Source organism: Bacillus rossius, chromosome 11 (assembly GCF_032445375.1).
Source record: "Bacillus rossius redtenbacheri isolate Brsri chromosome 11, Brsri_v3, whole genome shotgun sequence".
NCBI lineage: Eukaryota > Metazoa > Arthropoda > Insecta > Phasmatodea > Bacillidae > Bacillus > Bacillus rossius.
In genome coordinates this window covers 31,766,256-31,784,185 of record NC_086338.1, presented here as the reverse complement: position 1 = coordinate 31,784,185, position 17,930 = coordinate 31,766,256, and the positions used below count along the sequence as shown (strand labels likewise).

At 39.5% G+C, this 17,930-nt stretch overlaps 1 protein-coding gene across 1 annotated transcript in view; it reads left to right on the top strand.

Annotated features, from left to right (window-relative positions):
* Positions 1-973: 973 nt before the first annotated feature.
* LOC134536769 (uncharacterized) overlaps positions 974-17,930 on the top strand; it is a 791,154-nt gene continuing 774,197 nt past the window's right edge. Inside the window, exon 1 of the mRNA XM_063376681.1 lies at positions 974-1,297. Coding sequence (XP_063232751.1) covers positions 1,091-1,297 — 207 coding nt within the window. The 5' untranslated portion in view covers positions 974-1,090. The remainder of the gene's footprint in view (positions 1,298-17,930) is intronic.

Below are 17,930 nucleotides of genomic sequence, written 5' to 3'. Positions count from 1 at the left end.
CGTTCGCGATGTAAAGAACCGGCTCTTTGAGAGCCGGTACCTTGAAAGATTCGGAAGAACGAAAACGCGGAGAGAACGAGAGAACGAGAGAACGAGATGAGAGAACCGGCCACGCGCCCGGTCTGATTCGTTCGTAAAATGATTCATGACGTCAGGAGTCTGAAGAATTAGTAATCACAGCGTGCGCATGTTCACAAGAGCAAACGATAACTGATCAAATAAAATAGGGTAACATGAAAAGTATCTATACCTGAAAATGTCAACTGTTAAGTAGTGGTTTAAAATTGCTTTTTCACATTCACATACACAAATTTGGAAATAAAAAACTAAAAAAACAAAAAAAACCGTATTAATTAAAAAATAACAGGGAAAGTAACTACAAATGTTCACACTTACCATTTTTGGGTTAATTAATGTACTTCATTTGTTTCTCTTCATACTGAATTGCAGTAGTATTAAATTTTTGTCTTTTTTCTCTAAATGTGTTGGTCTACATGTAAACACTTTACTGTCACTAGAGTGTAAATAGCCTATATATTAATATTTGTAACTTAAAAAGTAATAAAATATAAATAATCTTGTTTCATATACGCAACTGTGATTCACTGGCTACGGAAAGCAATGTTCAAATTCAAATACAAAAACACGTACGTAATACTCTAAAAGATGAACGAGTTACGACACCTGATAAAAGAGCCAGATCCCATACACAGAAAAGAACGAATTGACCGAGATGAACGAATCGTTCTGAACGAATCATCTCACGGAACTGATCCAAAAGAACCGATTCGGTCAAAAGATCCGTTCTGCCCATCACTAGTTTGCCGATGACAAGACGCGAGACGCGTGTGAGGCGGGTGAGCGTGTAGGTAAGTGGCGGGAGGGGGCAGGTAGGGGAAGCGGGCCGGCCCGGGGCGCATGCGCGCGCCTTACCCCTACGCCCCCCACCCCTCACCCCAACCAGGCCGAGAGGGCCCGCTCAGTGCTCCGGCGCCCTGGCAGCGGGGCAGCGGGGCAGTGCGGCGCCGTCCTTCGCGTCGCCCGGTGCATGTGCGAGCGAGCGTGAGTGCGCGACCACAGCCACACAGCCATGCAGCACCACCCGTGGATCCTGCCGTGGGGGCTGCCCTTGCAGAAGGTGGTGGCCTTGCCCTTGGGCCCGCACCCGGGCCTGCTGCACCATCACCACCATCACCACCCGGTGCACGTGCCGCCCCCGGGCGTGCTGGGGCTGGCCGCCCCCGCGCCGCCCCTCGCGCTCAGGCCCTTCGTGCAGCCGCCGGCGCGGCCCAGGAAGGTACGCTGTCCAACCGACAACCGTTGGTACAAACGTCGCGGCTACAATCCAACTGTTGATTGGCGTAGTTCATTAACACAAAGTAAAAAAAAAAAAATATTCTTGCTATATATCTTATTTAATTATTTCTCTTTAATCACACCGAGATCATCCAGTTATTTTAATTCATGCTTGGCGTTATAGTCGGCGGCACTCCGGTGATGAGCAGTAGCGGATCCAGAGGGGGGGGGGGCTAAGGCGCTCAAGCCCCCTCCGAAAGCATCTGGGTCCACTATTGTTTTAGTGTTTGCCTTGATAAAGCCTAGCGTCAGCTGGGTCAAGCCCCTCCCAAACCAAAATCCTGGATCCGCCACTGGTGATGAGGTGGAACACCCGCCCGCGCTTGTTTCAAATCTCGCGTGTCGCCTCAGCGCCGCGCAGCGACCAGCTTGCCCCATTTAACTGCCGGCGCCCGGTTCTCCGATGCTGTGGAGGAGAGGGGTGTGGGTGGAAAACTAGCAGTGTTTGCACCCGCAACTATACTTCCCAAGAAGGGTAGGGTTTTCAATGTTGGTGTATTAATTTCTTGAGAAATTGTTTCATATTTATTTTTTTCCTAAACAGTGTCACAACTATGGACTGGAAAAATTAGCGATTTCTGTGACCTGTAGGGATAGACTCCACAATCCTCTATGTTGTGTTGCAAATTACACCTGTTCATTGGCTCGCAGTACTTCATATTAACTGCGGTCCAATCACAGAAGCCGTGAAACACTAACGTGGTTTTTATGATATCATATCCCAAAATGAATCCACGATTTCTTTTTCCTGTTTCTTGTGATAACACACACAAAAAAAAGAGACAGAATATAGACTCACGTAATATGTTTTATTTTCTATTTTCTGAAACTACCTCTAGCACTGTAGTAAATATATCTTGTTGAAAAACCCCACCGATGTAGTAAAAAAAGATGGAAACACGGTGAACAATACATTTAAGTATCGGGAGAACGCATTAAAATAGGAGTGTTTGTTTACCCTTGTTCGGCCACACGTGTTCGAGTTGCCATGGGCAACCGTGCGTTAGCATAGATAACAGCGAGGCGAATGTGCGCACCTTGAAGTCGTTAAGGGGCCCGTCTGGTCGGGGTGTATGCGTGTTAGTGAGGCGGGATGATAAGCGCTACGCTCGCTGGTGCTTTTAGCGCGGTATCGCCTCTAAGCGCATGGCTGTGAAGTGGCGCGCAGTCTTCACATAGGACAACTGTGAAATCTGAGCCGTGACTGTAACAGTATGTGGCTGTGAAATAAATATAAAGGTGTAATGCAAGTCCGTTAAGTGCTGTCAAGAATCTGTACTGGTTATTTTACTCCTAAAAATTACTCTAAAACACGCCTTGTAGCCACTTCAGCTCTTCTAAAAACACAGTTTAAAAACTTAATCCGAAATCAAAAGTACTTTTCGGTCCTCAGTGAATTCTTAAATGCTTTTCGTAAGCAGACCCCACACGGAATTCTTGAATACTTTTCAAATCGGTTGTTTTTCCTGAAGTTCTGCGCACCGTGTGTGTGCTCTGGCAGACGGGGTCCTTTCAATGTTCGTTGTCCTGTAAGGTGTTACTTTGTATGGACGTAGCAAGCCATTTTACGGGTTATAATACTGATCCTGTGATACAAAATTTTCTTAATGACATATGTGAATTATTTACTTATGATAGCTGGTCGTCTTGTCCAAATTTTAACCAAATCTTTATTTTGAATTTTTTGCAATAATTATGTGAATATTCGTTTCAGTGACTTTCGGGCTTTGTTGCTATATGTAACTGATCATTGCTGTTTTCGCTATTTTGATGAGATTGTTTACATATTCGTCACTTAAAAAAATGCTATCTCAATTTTAATTAAATTACATTTGATTGTAAAAAAAAAACTATGAAATGGCATATTTAAGTGCGTTTTTCTCTTCCCCCCTTCGAAATTAAAGAACTAGTTTTCTACAACAACATTTTGCTGTGAATTGGCTTCGATAACACTTTATAGCTGCCAATAAAATTTCCAGGTGATTGTATGCGAAACCCTATTCTACAGTGTTATTTCTGCGCTCGTTGATTTGAAATCGATTATTCCGTTTCAATCGAGATATTTTTAGGCGTTATGCTGACTTCGTAACAAACAATTTTTATATCTGTTTTCTCCGCTCCGTTATTGTCGAAAGGGCATTTCTTTTTCTTTATGTAACGCCCGGTTAATATACGCCTTAAATTTATCTACTTATATTAATGTTTTGCTTTAATTAACATTTCGAAGCTAACACCTGACTCTCTTCTATCAAGCTCGGTTACGATGCCATTATTGTAGCTGAGTTACATCTTGCTGCAAGAATGTTATGCCGAGTCCATCACAATCCCCGTGTTACAGTGTGTGATGTAACCACATTGTGTTGCTAGGTTCACGCCTGCAGAATGCTTATGTAGGCCATACTCCACACCCAACCCCTTTCTGTATGCTGACCTAGTCCACACGCCACACACTCAACAGTTCGGTATTGTGTATTTGTGTTAGTACTGCGGAATCATAAGTGCGATGCTTGCTGGTGCTTCTAGCGCGGTATCGCCTCTAAGCGCTAGGCTCTGAACTGGCACTGGGTAACTATGACATTTGAGCGGTAACCTTAACATTATATGGCGGAGAAATTAAGGCAAGGTCTAACGTATAAACTGTCAGACCAATAAAATCGAAAATGAAACATATACTTTATATCATTATTTGTTTATTAAATTCTATGTACTTGAAACCATATTGGTAATATGCAACCTCAAAATTGCAAACCAAGTAATCACATTTCGTATCTATTTAATGCAAATTCATCAGTACCTTAGCACTTGCGGCGGTAAAAGATCATTTGCAGCATGCAATTATAACGACGAACAATTTTCTAAAGTCACATCATGAGGGTCGAACTGACCTTGTGGCACTGAATAAACGACATAAATAGTGGCTTAGGGAGTCAATAACTGCAGAACAGGCGCTTTTGCACTTAGTGTGAATAATTTATTCCTAAACGTACATAACACAATTATTTTGATGTTTCGTTTACAATATGAAATTTTAAAAGTTCACTGTTCATAATATTCTTGAAGATAGGTTAAAAACAAATATAAGAAAAAATTAAATAACAAAATTAGAGCTGTACTGATGTAGCAGGAAAGTTACAGTATAACCATAGTGGCATTACACTGCGATAAAATAAAATGTCTTGATTTGAGACATCATAGTACAATTAACAAACAAAGTAAATTAAAAATGTGGATACCAGTTCGCAGTTGACAAAGCAAAAGCATAAAAAGGTATAAAGTTGAGCATATACCATATAACAGCTGTGGAGTGGCACAGTGTTGAGTAAAAAATACCTGCCTTCTGTCCACCCTTTCAGGGTAAAGATATGGGGAAAAAGTAAACAACGCGTGAAATAACACGTTTCCGTTACCAAAATTTCATACATCAGTTTTCCAAACACTCTTTCACCTTTATGGCACGTAAAATAAGGAATGACGTGCCGGAAAGTATAAAACACATTTAATTTATCTCGTTCAGGGGATAAACACAATTCCTTCCTAATACAGAATCAGTTTAACTAAAGGTAATGTTACAGTTCTTTTTGACGTGACCACGTCTAATAAATCGATGAACGCCGGCTCCACGCACGAAAAAGTGTCCCGTTACGCACATTGTCCCGTTACGCTGTGTCCCTTTACGCTCATTGTACGCTTGCGCCGCATCTATCTCTCGCCCACTCGATTGGAACAACCATCGATTTGACTTTTTTGAGGCACATTAAACTTGAAACACTCCCATTCGTTTCCTACTTTTCCTATCATCGTCCTATCCTTAACTGAATAACACAGATTGGAAGAAGTTAAATAGCAAACATGTATAAAAGTTATAGTTAAAATAATCTCTTCGTTAAAGTAATAAACATATTTGAATTAATGAGTGCAAATAAAAGTAAATTTATCAATTAAATTGTAGATTTCATTTCACTCATTCTTTGTATCCATACAAAATAGTTATAATTCAATAAAAATGATTCAATTTTATTCATAAAATTATGCAATCATTTCATCAATGTTTTGTTATGACGTTGTCACGTTAAACTATCGTGTGTAAACCGACTTTACAGACAACCAATTTTTTGTATAATTTTTCTTAATTATATCGTGTTTTCATGTAATCAGCCTGATGATAAATAAAATATTCATAACTAATATATATATATATATATATATGTTACAGTTGTTAAACAGCCAAGGGCTGAGTTTGGCAGAGAATCAATACACACATTAAATAAACAGAGTGAAAATATCTGTTAACATAGTATATAAAGTGCTCAAAGTTTGGTTGAGAAGGTTTCGAAGGTAGTCTAGTCGGTGACGGGTTGTGACGTTGCACACATCAGAGTGCTTTTTTTGCTTCCTCTCGCGTCGTGTTCACGCAGCCCTTCGCTGGCCGCTTGCGGCGCACAGTGGCGGTATTAGCAAAGAAGGGAGGTCTGAGTTCGCCCTAAAGGTTCCCGCCTAGGCAGGGGTGTATGTGTGTTGGTGATACACGGAGCTAGGCCATGCTGTGAACCTCACCATCGTCATACTTAGGGGCATGCAGATTTCGCGAAAAGATTTAGAGACTATATGAAAGTTAAAACACTGTAGCATCGTCTGTGTTTCGTGATTGGGTGCGTTTCTCCCAGGTACATATCGATTGTAACAACACCAATAACAGTGATTCAGTGCGGAAGTAAACGCGTCCTGAGTGGCTCGGTTCAAATAAGGCAACGACTTCTCTCGCAGACGGCTGTCAATCACAAGGAAGAAACCACAGGTGCGGGTATGCCTTGTTGCAGTCTAATAAGTGTTCAGATCTTTTCGCGAAAAATGCCTGCCCCTAGTCATACTGTTTCGCCCAAAAAAATTGCGGAAATGGTGCTTGGTTACGTCTGATAATGGTTAGTAAGTATGAACTAAAATCTCTAACGTTACTAACAATCACTTTCGTAAAAAAAAATCCCTTCATTTAAAACAAGTTTCTACAATGCACAAACTATACATCTGTCAGTGTTTTGTGCGTCTTACTAACATGGCGCAACAGTCAGCTAGAGGGAAAAAACGGCTTCACACACTTGTGTAATGGGAACCACACATAACTTAGAAACATACAACTTAGAACAGTCATAACTTAGAAATCTCGAAAAAATCCACGTAACTTAGAACTGTCATAAGTTAGAACGATCATAACTTAGAAACACACAACGTAGAAACACACAACTTAGAAACGTCATAACTTAGAAAGTCAAAACTTAACTTGTGTAATCATGAAGACGTAGCCACCCCCTGGGTGATATAAGCGCGACGCGCGCTGGTGCTTATAGCGCTGTGGACTGGCGCGCAGTCTTCTCGTCATTGGCCAACCGGGAGATCTGAGCTGTGACCATTACGTCGTGTGGCGGGGAAGTGAAGACAAAGCTGTAGTGCAAGGCCCTGGACTGTTTTAAACAATCTCTACCGGGAGTTTTATGCCTAAAATGTTATCCTGAAAACACGCTTTTTTAGGCCAGCGTATTTTTATTTGATTTTCGTAAATAAACTACACTCGGATATCTTGAGCAGATTTTTTTTTCTGAAGCTCTGCGCACTGTATGTGAGCCCAGGTAGGTAGGGTTCGTAATCAGCAAAACTCTAATTCTTATCACTGGCGTATTGCACTCAGCTGTTTGCTGTGTATCATGGAGGTATCAGTCTATAGACATGGTCTGTTCTAAAGTTGAAGCCACTTTAGTTGGCAAAATAACCTTCAACAGTATTGCACCTGGAGCAAAATGTTTTTGTTTTTAATATCTTGAAAAGGAATAATCGTAATCATGACGTTATTGTTAAACAAAGATGTTAACATGTCTCCAAGGAAATAGCACTAAATTTATTTACATTAACAAAAACAATATTTTGCTATCTAGGTTTTCATTTTTATTTCAATTATTGACATGTCAGCGTTTGTACACACATAACTTCTTACCTCCATGCTGTGGAAAACAAGTTGCTAGAGGAAGAAACGAAATTCGAATCGCCGACTGTAGTGGACTTGTAGTTAAATTACGCAATGGTTGTTTGTATTCCATTTTTTAAAGTCAACTCAAGATTTTACTATTAAAATTTAAAAAAAATTATTTCTTATTGTTTTCATAATGCCAGAACCAAAGAATGAAACAAAAAATTCTAAAATCTATTAATGCGAGTTATAAATATTCTAAACTGCCTTTTTGTGTGTGTGTTTGGGTATGGTTGTGTATATATATATATATATATATATATATATATATATATATATATATTCCAATGAATTTTACAATGTAGTGATATTGTTTCGAACAATAATATTCATAATAGTTATATACTTTAATAGTTTGTTTGTAACTATTGTGGGGTTAAGGTTTTGCAGTAATGTTCATAACTTTTCAGTTTTTTATATATTTTAGGCCGTTCATGAATTAGATTTTCGATTTTCCGACATTCGTTTGTTAAGTACCCAAGACAAGATGATGATGTTTTGTTTGGAAAAAAAAAATACATATGTACGTACGTAATATAAGTGCTTAAAACCGGGTTTGGTGTCGTATGCCTAGTTAAAACGTGTTTTACGTGGCTATTTATGGCTTGGAAAATGAGAATCGATCTTCGATGAGCCTTCTTGTTTCCCCGCGTGCAGGTACGTACATTGTGTGTGCCGACTTTCCTTCTCGACTACTACGCCTCGGGCTCTTCGGGAGTCAAGGCCAGAAGCGAATGAAACAACTTCGCCCTGTTCTTGGTAATATATATATACTTTTCGTTTTTTTTTTTTTTTTTTTTTTTAGTTTCCAGTCTGTTGGTGCTTTCCCGTTTCCTCTTTTGGCGCCGGTTTTCCTCGTTTTTATTTTAAATCTTTTCCTCCCCCCCCCCCTTCTTTTCTCCACCTGCGTTTTAACTTCCCACGTGACGAGAACTCTTATGTGTTTGTTCGCTCGCGTGGGATGAGCGTGGTCATTTTTCACGGGAAGCTCTCAAGGACACAACCGCTGCTTTCGCCTGCCTTAAGTATCCCCGGCGGGCTTTCTGTGGCAAGGAAGTCACGTGTTTCCAACGAACAAGCCGGCATGCACGATGCTTCTTTTTTTTTTTTAATTTTTTTTTATCTTTTACACACTGAAACCTGCTGCACTGTAAAGTTTATTTGTAAATGGAACAGAAATATTCGTGTAATGTTAGAGATATTTGTAATTAACATGGAAACAACTGTATCACTACAAAATAGTGTGTTTTCAGTAATACTGGGTTCGTATTCTTACCCTGACATTTATGCCTTTGTCGTTGTCCCTGTACCTCCATTAGTTAAAAGTTGTTTGTAAACTGTTTTAACAACCAAATAAACTCCAGTTATTGAATCTTTCCCATGGTTTAAAAACATATGCTTAAGAAATACTCAATGTTATCTCTATAAACGTATTGCATTTATGAAAAAATAATCATAGCCATGTGTTGTACTAAGTACTTAACTATACCTTTCTTGTAGTATTACAAACTATTTCTTGGAAACTGGTTTCCAAAAGAATTCTTTTTAAAAGTAAAGAAAAAAATTGTGTGCGGAACTGTTGAAACTTCACTATTATGAATTGTGCTATAGGAGATTGGACAGTTTATTATTAATTATTTATTTTCCCATGAAGTTCCTCATATTAACACTAATTTCAAGTTTTTTTGTTTCAAAGTGTGCAACTAGCTGTCTCACACATGTGGTTGTTTCATTTTATTGTCAAATTTTGTTATTATGATGGTTTTTATAGTTAATTTATCACTATAGTTTTGGTCTGCGTTTTATGATTCGTCTGAAATTTTGTCACCAGAAACTTAATTTTTTGTTACATAATATCGGTATAGAGTCACGAAAGTGTTGATAACCATTATCACTTCCGTGACGTTCTATAACTCGAATATAACTTTTCATTAATATTTGGTGAGAAAATTCGTAACCCAACAACAAGAGGAATTGGAATAAATGTACAGCAATTAATAGTAATTAAAAGAAAAAAATAACTTGACGTGTGAGACACATCCGTAACTGAAACAGTGGATTCGCTGTTTAAATAATTAAAAACTACGCTGTTAGAAATTAACAGTAAATTTACGTGCGTTACAAGGAAGAATTTACCTCATACAAACGAAGATTTCTTCGTAATTAAATTTCAAATAACTGACTATTCGTGGAAACAACGCCGTAATTCAGCTTCCGAGTTGGATGTTTCGTTATAAACAAAGGCAAACATACGCTTGGACAAAATAATAGTGTTATGACTGTAGACTTAACCAGCTTTTGAATGTTTTGTCAATATACCAAAAATATTCTTTTGGATTCATGTTCAAAGTAAGTGAACCCAGTGTCCGCAAACGTACGAAGATAGCAGTAATTTTACGAATGGATAATTTGTAATGAGAATTCTTCGTAAATTGTAGGAGAAAATTTTTTAACAGGTTAATAAACACAAACCTAAATCAACAGTTTTCTAAGGTTTCACGCTTCAACAATATTCCTCTCTTCGCAGCACAGAATGCAGATTTGGTTTTTAAGGCGGTATTGCGAAAGTCGGTTAAATCGCGCTTGTAAGTATTTAACATGTCAAACTATTTTTTGGCGCTCGAGTGTTTCTCCGGTTAGACAAGACCTTAAACGCTCGGCTTCATCGCCTGTTGAATTATGGGTTATTCATTGGTTGCAAATTTTAATGGAGAAAAATTTCTTAAAATTTTGAAAATAAAAGCAATCGTACAGCGCTACCCAGCGGCAGAAGCATAGAAAATGAACTACTACTACACGCCCAAGCCAACTGTGGTCCCGGGAAAAATGTGAACTACCCAAGGTCAGACGGACCCCTCCCTCCGTCGTCATCCCTTCCGCCACACTGTCCCCTCCTTTCCCTAGTCCGCCTGAAGGCTCGGAGCGAATCATGTCGCGGGTGGGACGGCAAGTAGAGTTGTCACCATACCCCTCCTCATTCCCCACCCCTCTCTCACTGCGACACTAGCGCTCCCGTCACTCCCCTCCTCGGGATCACAGTTGGCTTGGGCGTGTAGTAGTAATGAACGAAATGAACAGGCAAACTGTTTAATTATCAAAATTTGCTCGACTTATTACTCATATGTAGAAGGTAACGAGTTTTATATATTTGACGACAGAATTTGCTACGGAACACTGAAAGCAATGCCAATATAGTGGACAGCTTGAATAAATTATTGTAAATAAAAAAATAATAATTACATTTAAAAATCAATAAACCAGCATTTCGGATGCCTTAGAAGCCGTTACAAGTTTTTAATAATTTTTTTTCCTTCAAATTTTCTTTAGTCCTAAACTTGCTGTTTTTTTTTAATTGAACAGGGCTAGAACTGGTGTTTTGAGAATTTTTTTTTGGATACATGTATAAACCATTGTGGAATAGAGACTTGCAGGGATCCTCCATATTTAATATTCCACAGTGAATTTACAGCGTTATTGCTTTAATTCCAAATAAAATTGCAATCTTTCAAGATACGCATTCTCGACATCGTGCAGAAGTCGGCCATGAAAGGGCTGCTGACCGTCCTACTGTTGGAATAGGTACACGAACCCAGGCAGATAACGCGAAAAGGCGATCCGTCGATCAAAAAAAAAATTTAAAAAAACTTGTGACGAAGACACAAGTGCAAAGCACAGCAAGGAAGAACATTCTAAAGGTGGTTCACAGAGACAAAAGGAAGGCGTATGTCAGTATTTAAACGGTGCGGTCTATGTTCAGTTACGTGTCATATGATGATAATACTTGTAAGAAATATATAAATACGCTTGCATAAATCTGCTATAGCAAATAAAAAAAAGCAGCGATGAAGAAATGATTAGTGAACATAAATACATATAATACAATGTGAATAGATTGATATTTTAATGGGTCATTACGAAAAGTAATATTTTATAGAATTAGGAAATGTAATTAGTTGACTATTTTAAAAATTCACTTCGCGCTTGTTTCACATATACATATGCACTTCAGCTTAAGAAATTGTGTATAAAAAAAAGTGGTTCAAATTCATCGTATTTGTTTCATGTACAACAAATCTCACACACAACTCATTTGACTGTTTAAAAAATCCACTGAGTTGTTTGTGAAACAAGTAAATTAAATTTGAACAACTTTTTTTTTTCTCTTGGTGCCTGTACTCAAGTTCTTAATGCTTACGTTCTCACGTGCATGTGAAATGAGCGTTAAGTAACCTTCACAATGATATCAACAGCCAGAGTGAGGAATTATTAACCTCGGCAGGAACAGTCGAGTGCTGGGCTCGGACGTCAGACATCGATATATCGACGCCGCACCGCGACATCGCCGACGCCACTTATTCGCCATTTCAAAAGCATCGTCGACGACTCGACTAATCGACTACTCGACGAAGCGTCGGCGGTCGTGCTTGCTAACGCTTCAAGGTCAAGTGACCGAGGCGAATCGATTGCGCATGTCGCATCCTGAGTCCACCGTATACTTAGACGTCTCGCACAAAACTGTCTTTAAGTATAACCTTACTGAAGCTGCCAACGAAGAAATAATAGTGGACAGTCACTTCACGATTTATTATTTTTAAGCGGTGTTCAGGTCGGTCATAATTGCTGAGCACGCTATCCAGTTTGTGACGAGGAAAAAAACTTTTCGACTCGTCATTAAAATCACTATTTTGAACACGAGAATTACTCTTGGAGTAGGTAAGTAGAACATTAAGCTTTGCAATTCTGGGTGGAAGGGTGGGGGAGGTAAGAATGGAAATGAATTTAAAGAAAAGAAAAAAAACAAAGAACATCGATCTTCTAAAATGGTAGATTCGTGACTTTCTTCCCACAATACAAACAATATTATTAAAGCTTATCATTATGTAGGGCCTATTATGTGGGTGTTAAAATAAATATAAAATTGTGATTTTTTTGATACCATGATATTTAAGAATTATTGTATATGACATGAAATCTGAACTCCACGTCTAGGGTCAGGCATTTTTCTCGAAAAAAAAAAATGTATCAGTGCCTCTTAGACTGCAACAAGGTATACCTACCCGCACCAGCGGTTTCTTCCCTGTGATTGTCGAGAGAAGTCTTTTTGACCCAGCCATTCAGGACGCGTTTGCTTTCGCACTGAATCACTGTAATTGATGTTGTAACAGTCGACACCTGAAAGAAACTCACCCAATCACGAAACAGAGACAATGCTACTGTGTTTTAATTTTCAAGCCTCGTAATCTTTTCGCGAAATATGCACGGAAACGTAACAAACGGCAACCAGTGAGATTGTTTTGGAAAATTTTGCGAACAACACGAAACTAACAAAGTAACGTGCGTGTGTTAAAATTAAAATTTTGTATTTCATATGTATGTAAAAAAAACACAAGGTGATGATAAAACGCCGGTCGAATGCATATATTCTAGTGCTCGAAACAGTTTTTAAACTACTTATAAACGTAAACAAACATTGCTGCCATTGTGGCCAAATAATTATCTTCTAGACGTAATCGAAAGTGATGGGCATTGTACAGCTATTACTAGGGACACCTGTATTTTGCGAATACATTTCGTGTCAAGGTATTTCACAAAATACTGTAGCTTCTCCCCTGTGGTTATTGGCTGAGGTCGGTGAGAGGTGTCGTCCCGCTCTTGACGGGGCCAATGAGAATGTGGTCACCGTACTGCTGCACCCTCACAATTTGCCATGACTCTTAGAAAAAGCTACAGTGTTTTGTGAAATACCTTGACATGAAATGAAATCGCGAGATACAGGTGTCCCTAGCTATTACGTATGCTTACGTGTCTATTTGATACTCTGTTCTGAGATTTACGTATCCGTTTACGTGATCCGAGTCCTCTGCCGTGTCACTGCAGAACGTGCCCGAGGAGTGAAAAGAAAAAAAGAAAAAAAAAGAGGGGGAATGTTGTCAGAATGGTTTGGCAAGGGAGATTATTTGGTCTGCATGCGCAGATAACGTGTCGCTCTTCCGACGACGTGCATAGCCCGCGCGGCGTGTCGTTCAGATGAATTAATATTTGTCGACGTCGCGTCGGGGCGTCGGGGCAAACATAATCGAGGCGTATCTCGTCGTCTTTTGAAGACTCTCCGTCGCTGCAGTGTACACGCCACCCGTCTCACCCTGGCGACACGCGCGACGCTGGGCTCGCGATAGCGCGGCAGACGCGATGCGAAGAACGTGACGCGAATATATAAACAAATATACATATATCCTTATTTATATAAATATGAAACAATTCTGCAATACTCGGGAAAAGTTCTGCAAAACTCGGAAAAAAATTCTGCAAAACTCGAATTATTTTTTTTTTACAAAACTCGGAAAACATTCTGCAAAACTCGGGAAATATTCTGCAATACTAGGAAAAAAAATTCTGCAACTCGGGGAATATTCTGCACCACTTGGTAGAATTTTGTCTGCAATCCTTGGGGAAAATTCTGCAACACTCGGAAAAAATTCTGAAAATCTAAACAACACTCGGGAATGGTTAGGCAGAAGCTATTGGAATTAGGTACTTCATTTATATTTGTAATTTTTTATTTTTGTTTACTAATTTCGTTTCTGACGTTTTTGAAATGTATTCACGCCGCACGGTTTTTCTGAAATAATATTAAAGTTAAATTAAATATATTTATTTAATGCATGTCGATCAAAAAATATATAACGTGGGCTAGTATTTCAGTACTCGCCAGTGATATGTAACATGTAATCTCGGTAAAGAGAAAAATTCATGGGTTCTCATGTTGCAAATACACTTTTATAATACGCAAGTCCTTCCTCGGACACGAAATTTAACGCAGAATTCTTTAAAATAATACCGAGCGTGATAAACATACGCAAATTATGTTTTCAATTACGTTTTTTGGACTCGAATCTCACTTAGTTTCCGCTCCCGCCGTTAGAATTCGTTGCCAGAGCAGCTACATCAACGATCGAATCATTTGATTAGCAGACCGAAATGGTAAACTATATAATGATAAGGTTCCGATGAAAGTGTAAATAATTTGTTTAAAAAAAATACTAAACTCCGTCTTTGGACCCTATTTTCGACAAGGAATTTTATTAAAATACTGCTGATCTTGTAAAAATTAATAAGTTTCTCTTTAGCTTTGTGAATTTTGGTTTGTGCCATCCACCACAGATGGCAGCACTGTGGTTACGAATTTTTATTCCATTCAGGAAATTACTCCTACCAAATGCCGTGTACCGAGATCTGTTAATCGTTAAGTTTATTTTCCAGATCAGGGTCCAGGTACACTGACAGATGAACTGAGCTGTATGGACCCGATTTAATGGTTTGGGGGGGGGGGGGGGAGTGGTTACACGGGACTCTGAACTGCTTCATGTTCACCTGTTCAGCTGATTTTTTTGTTTGACTTGGCATGGTACTTAGTTTTGGCCACTTGTCGAGGTCAACACTTACGAACTAGTGTGATCATCATGATGGTTGTAGTTGCCCTAATGGTTGTAACAAAGTATAAGTGGTTTGGGAGATAATTCATGCCTTGACATGCCAAAAATCGAGGTAAATAGTTGAAAATTAGAATTAAAGCAAAAAAGATTGAAAAAGGAGTTGCAAGGAATATTTTGTAACACTACAAGAAATATATTTTTACTTAGTACAACATATGGCTAGGGTTTTTTTTTGCGTGTAAAAATACGTTTTTCGAGGTAATACTTTTGAAGTAATTGTTTTTCGAAGTATATGTTAATTTTTTTTCTTTCAAGCATAATATTTTTAAACAACGGAAAAAAAAAATCGAAACATACACAGATAACGGTTTACAAATAACTATAACTGTTGGATGTTCTGGGAAAACGCAAAGCATAGAAGTTCGGGTGAAAAACCTCCGAACCCAGTATTACTGCGAACACTATTTTGTAGTCATACAGTTGTTGTGGTGTTAATGTAAAAATGCAACAAACATGTGTAACCTTACAGCGTGTCAAAAATTTTTGTAAGCAAGTTTTCTTGGCTGGCGGTATTCGCAAACAAGCATGACGCGAGTCTTCACGGGTTGCAGTTGGAAATTTGTTACCATAGGTGCCACACGCGAGTACTGCCGAACGCAGACAAGTCACGTGGTACGGACTGTGTATCTTGGCGCGATTTTTTTTCCTAACCTAACTAAAACTAAGTGTATTTTGGAGGGGTCCGGGTTAGGGAGGGACCTAGGTGCGTCTCAGGCCGAAGCCTATACGCCTAGTCATGCTGGGATTAACCATGTAGGGAGAGGGTCGCATGCATCATGTGCTAGGAGGGGATTGGCCAGCCATGGCAGCGATTGGCGCCTTGGCGCGGTGCGCTGTGCGCCGACGAACAGTCACGAACAGTCACGAACAGTCACGAACAGTCACGAACAGTCACGAACAGTCACAAACAGTCACAAACAGTCACAAACAGTCACAAACAGTCACAAACAGTCACAAACAGTCACAAACAGTCACGAACAGTCACGAACAGCCACGAACAGCCACGAACAGCCACGAACAGCCTTCAACAGCTTCCAACAGCCACAAACAGCAACGAACAGCAACGAACAGCCACGAACAGCCACGAACAGTCACGAACAGCCACGAACAGCCACGAACAGTCACAAACAGTCACGAACAGCCTTCAACAGCTTCCAACAGTCACGAACAGCCACGAACAGTCACGAACAGTCACGAACAGCCACGAACAGTCACGAACAGCCTTCAACAGCTTCCAACAGCCACGAACAGCAACGAACAGCAACGAACAGCCACCAACAGCCACCAACAGCCACCAACAGCCACCAACAGCCACCAACAGCCACCAACAGCCACCAACAGCCACCAACAGCCACAAACCCGGGCCTCGGCTGCGCCCGTGGCATGTCGGGTTGCAGACCGGGCTGGCGACGTATCCGCGACCCAGACCACTAATGGCCGTTTTAAATTGGCAACTGGGCGGAGGAAGCGATAACTGCGAAACGTCACGTACCTGGCAAATTACAGTCGTTTGTAAGAGTTCCAGCCCTTGTTATTCGCAATCAGGACGGAATTAACGGCGCGGCGAACTTGCCGGGGAAACGGCATTAAAGTGCCGTGGGGCTTCTTAAATATCTTTCGGGAAGGAATCATTTTTATTATTCCTCTCTTTTGAGCACAGCCCGTGATTTATTGCCTACGGTAAACCATGGCAGGATAAATTATGGTTAATGTGCATTTGTGTTATCAGGGTGCCCAGCATCAGCGAAAACAGAGAAAAACTTTGATATGTTACGGAATTTTTTTAATTTTCTGGGAAAATCAGGAAATAGTCAGGGGAATTTATGCACTGTATTTTTTTTTTTGTAAATGGAGTAGAAATATTCATATAAACTAACAGATATTTGCACATCTACATTAAAAAAACAACTCTATAACTACAAAATAGAATAGTGTTCGCAGTAATAATGGGTTTGGATTCTTACCCTGGCTTTTATGCTGTATTTAGACCCAGTACCACTTGTAGTTGTAGTTATTTGTAAACCGTTCCCTGAATAGCTTTGCTGTATTATTAACTGCGCACACAATAAGCATGATACAACAAAATGAAGTCAAATAGTTGAATATTCAAATATAATTTCCATGATTTAAAAAAAATGTATGATTGAAACATCTCACTCTTCTTCCTGCACATCAGACGACCTAAAATACACTACCAATTATAGAAGTTAAAGTTGTAATTTGTGTATCGCGACAGAAAAAAAAAATCAAGAACGGGTGCCACGTGTAACATCTATCAACCTAACTTTTACTTCGTGAATGCAGACTTCACTTTCCGCCATAGTTAGCTAGAAACAACGCTGGTGTTTCACGTTTAAGTCTTGAATTCCACGCCGGACTCTTAAATGGCTGAACATTCAGAAATATGGTCGTCGAGATGCAGACAGGCCGGGGGACAGCAAATTAATATGTTCTCTTGTTGCAAATACACTTATTATACGAAACTTGGACACGAAATTTAACTTAGAATACTTTAAAATATTGACGAGCGTTATAAACATACGGAAATTGTGTTTTCTACTACATTTATTACAGCGAAATCATACGTAGTTTCCGCACCCGCCTCTAGAATGCGCTGCTGGAGCAGCTACGTCGACTGTCGAATAATTCGTTTTTCAGAGTAAAATTTTGAACTATAAAATGAAACGGGTTCGATAAAAGCGAAAAATACTTAAAAAAATACTAAACCCCGTCTTTGTACCTCATTTTCTAAAAGGAACTTTATTAAAATACTGACCATTTTGTTAAAATTCACTTAACAGTTAATACAATAATATTTACCTTTGGTTATGTGAACTTTGCTTCTCGCCATCTGCCACAGATGGCACCACCGTGGTAACACATTTCCGTTCCATGCGACTTCCGTTGGAAATTTTTTCCGAATTTCTATCTTAATAAAGGCAGAAGGCAGCAAGATGGCCGACAAGACGGCGGACGCCCTGAAAAATGAATAATTACTGCACTCTAGCGGGTAAAAATTAAACTAACACGTAGCGCACTCTAGCAGACGAAAACAATATGTCGGA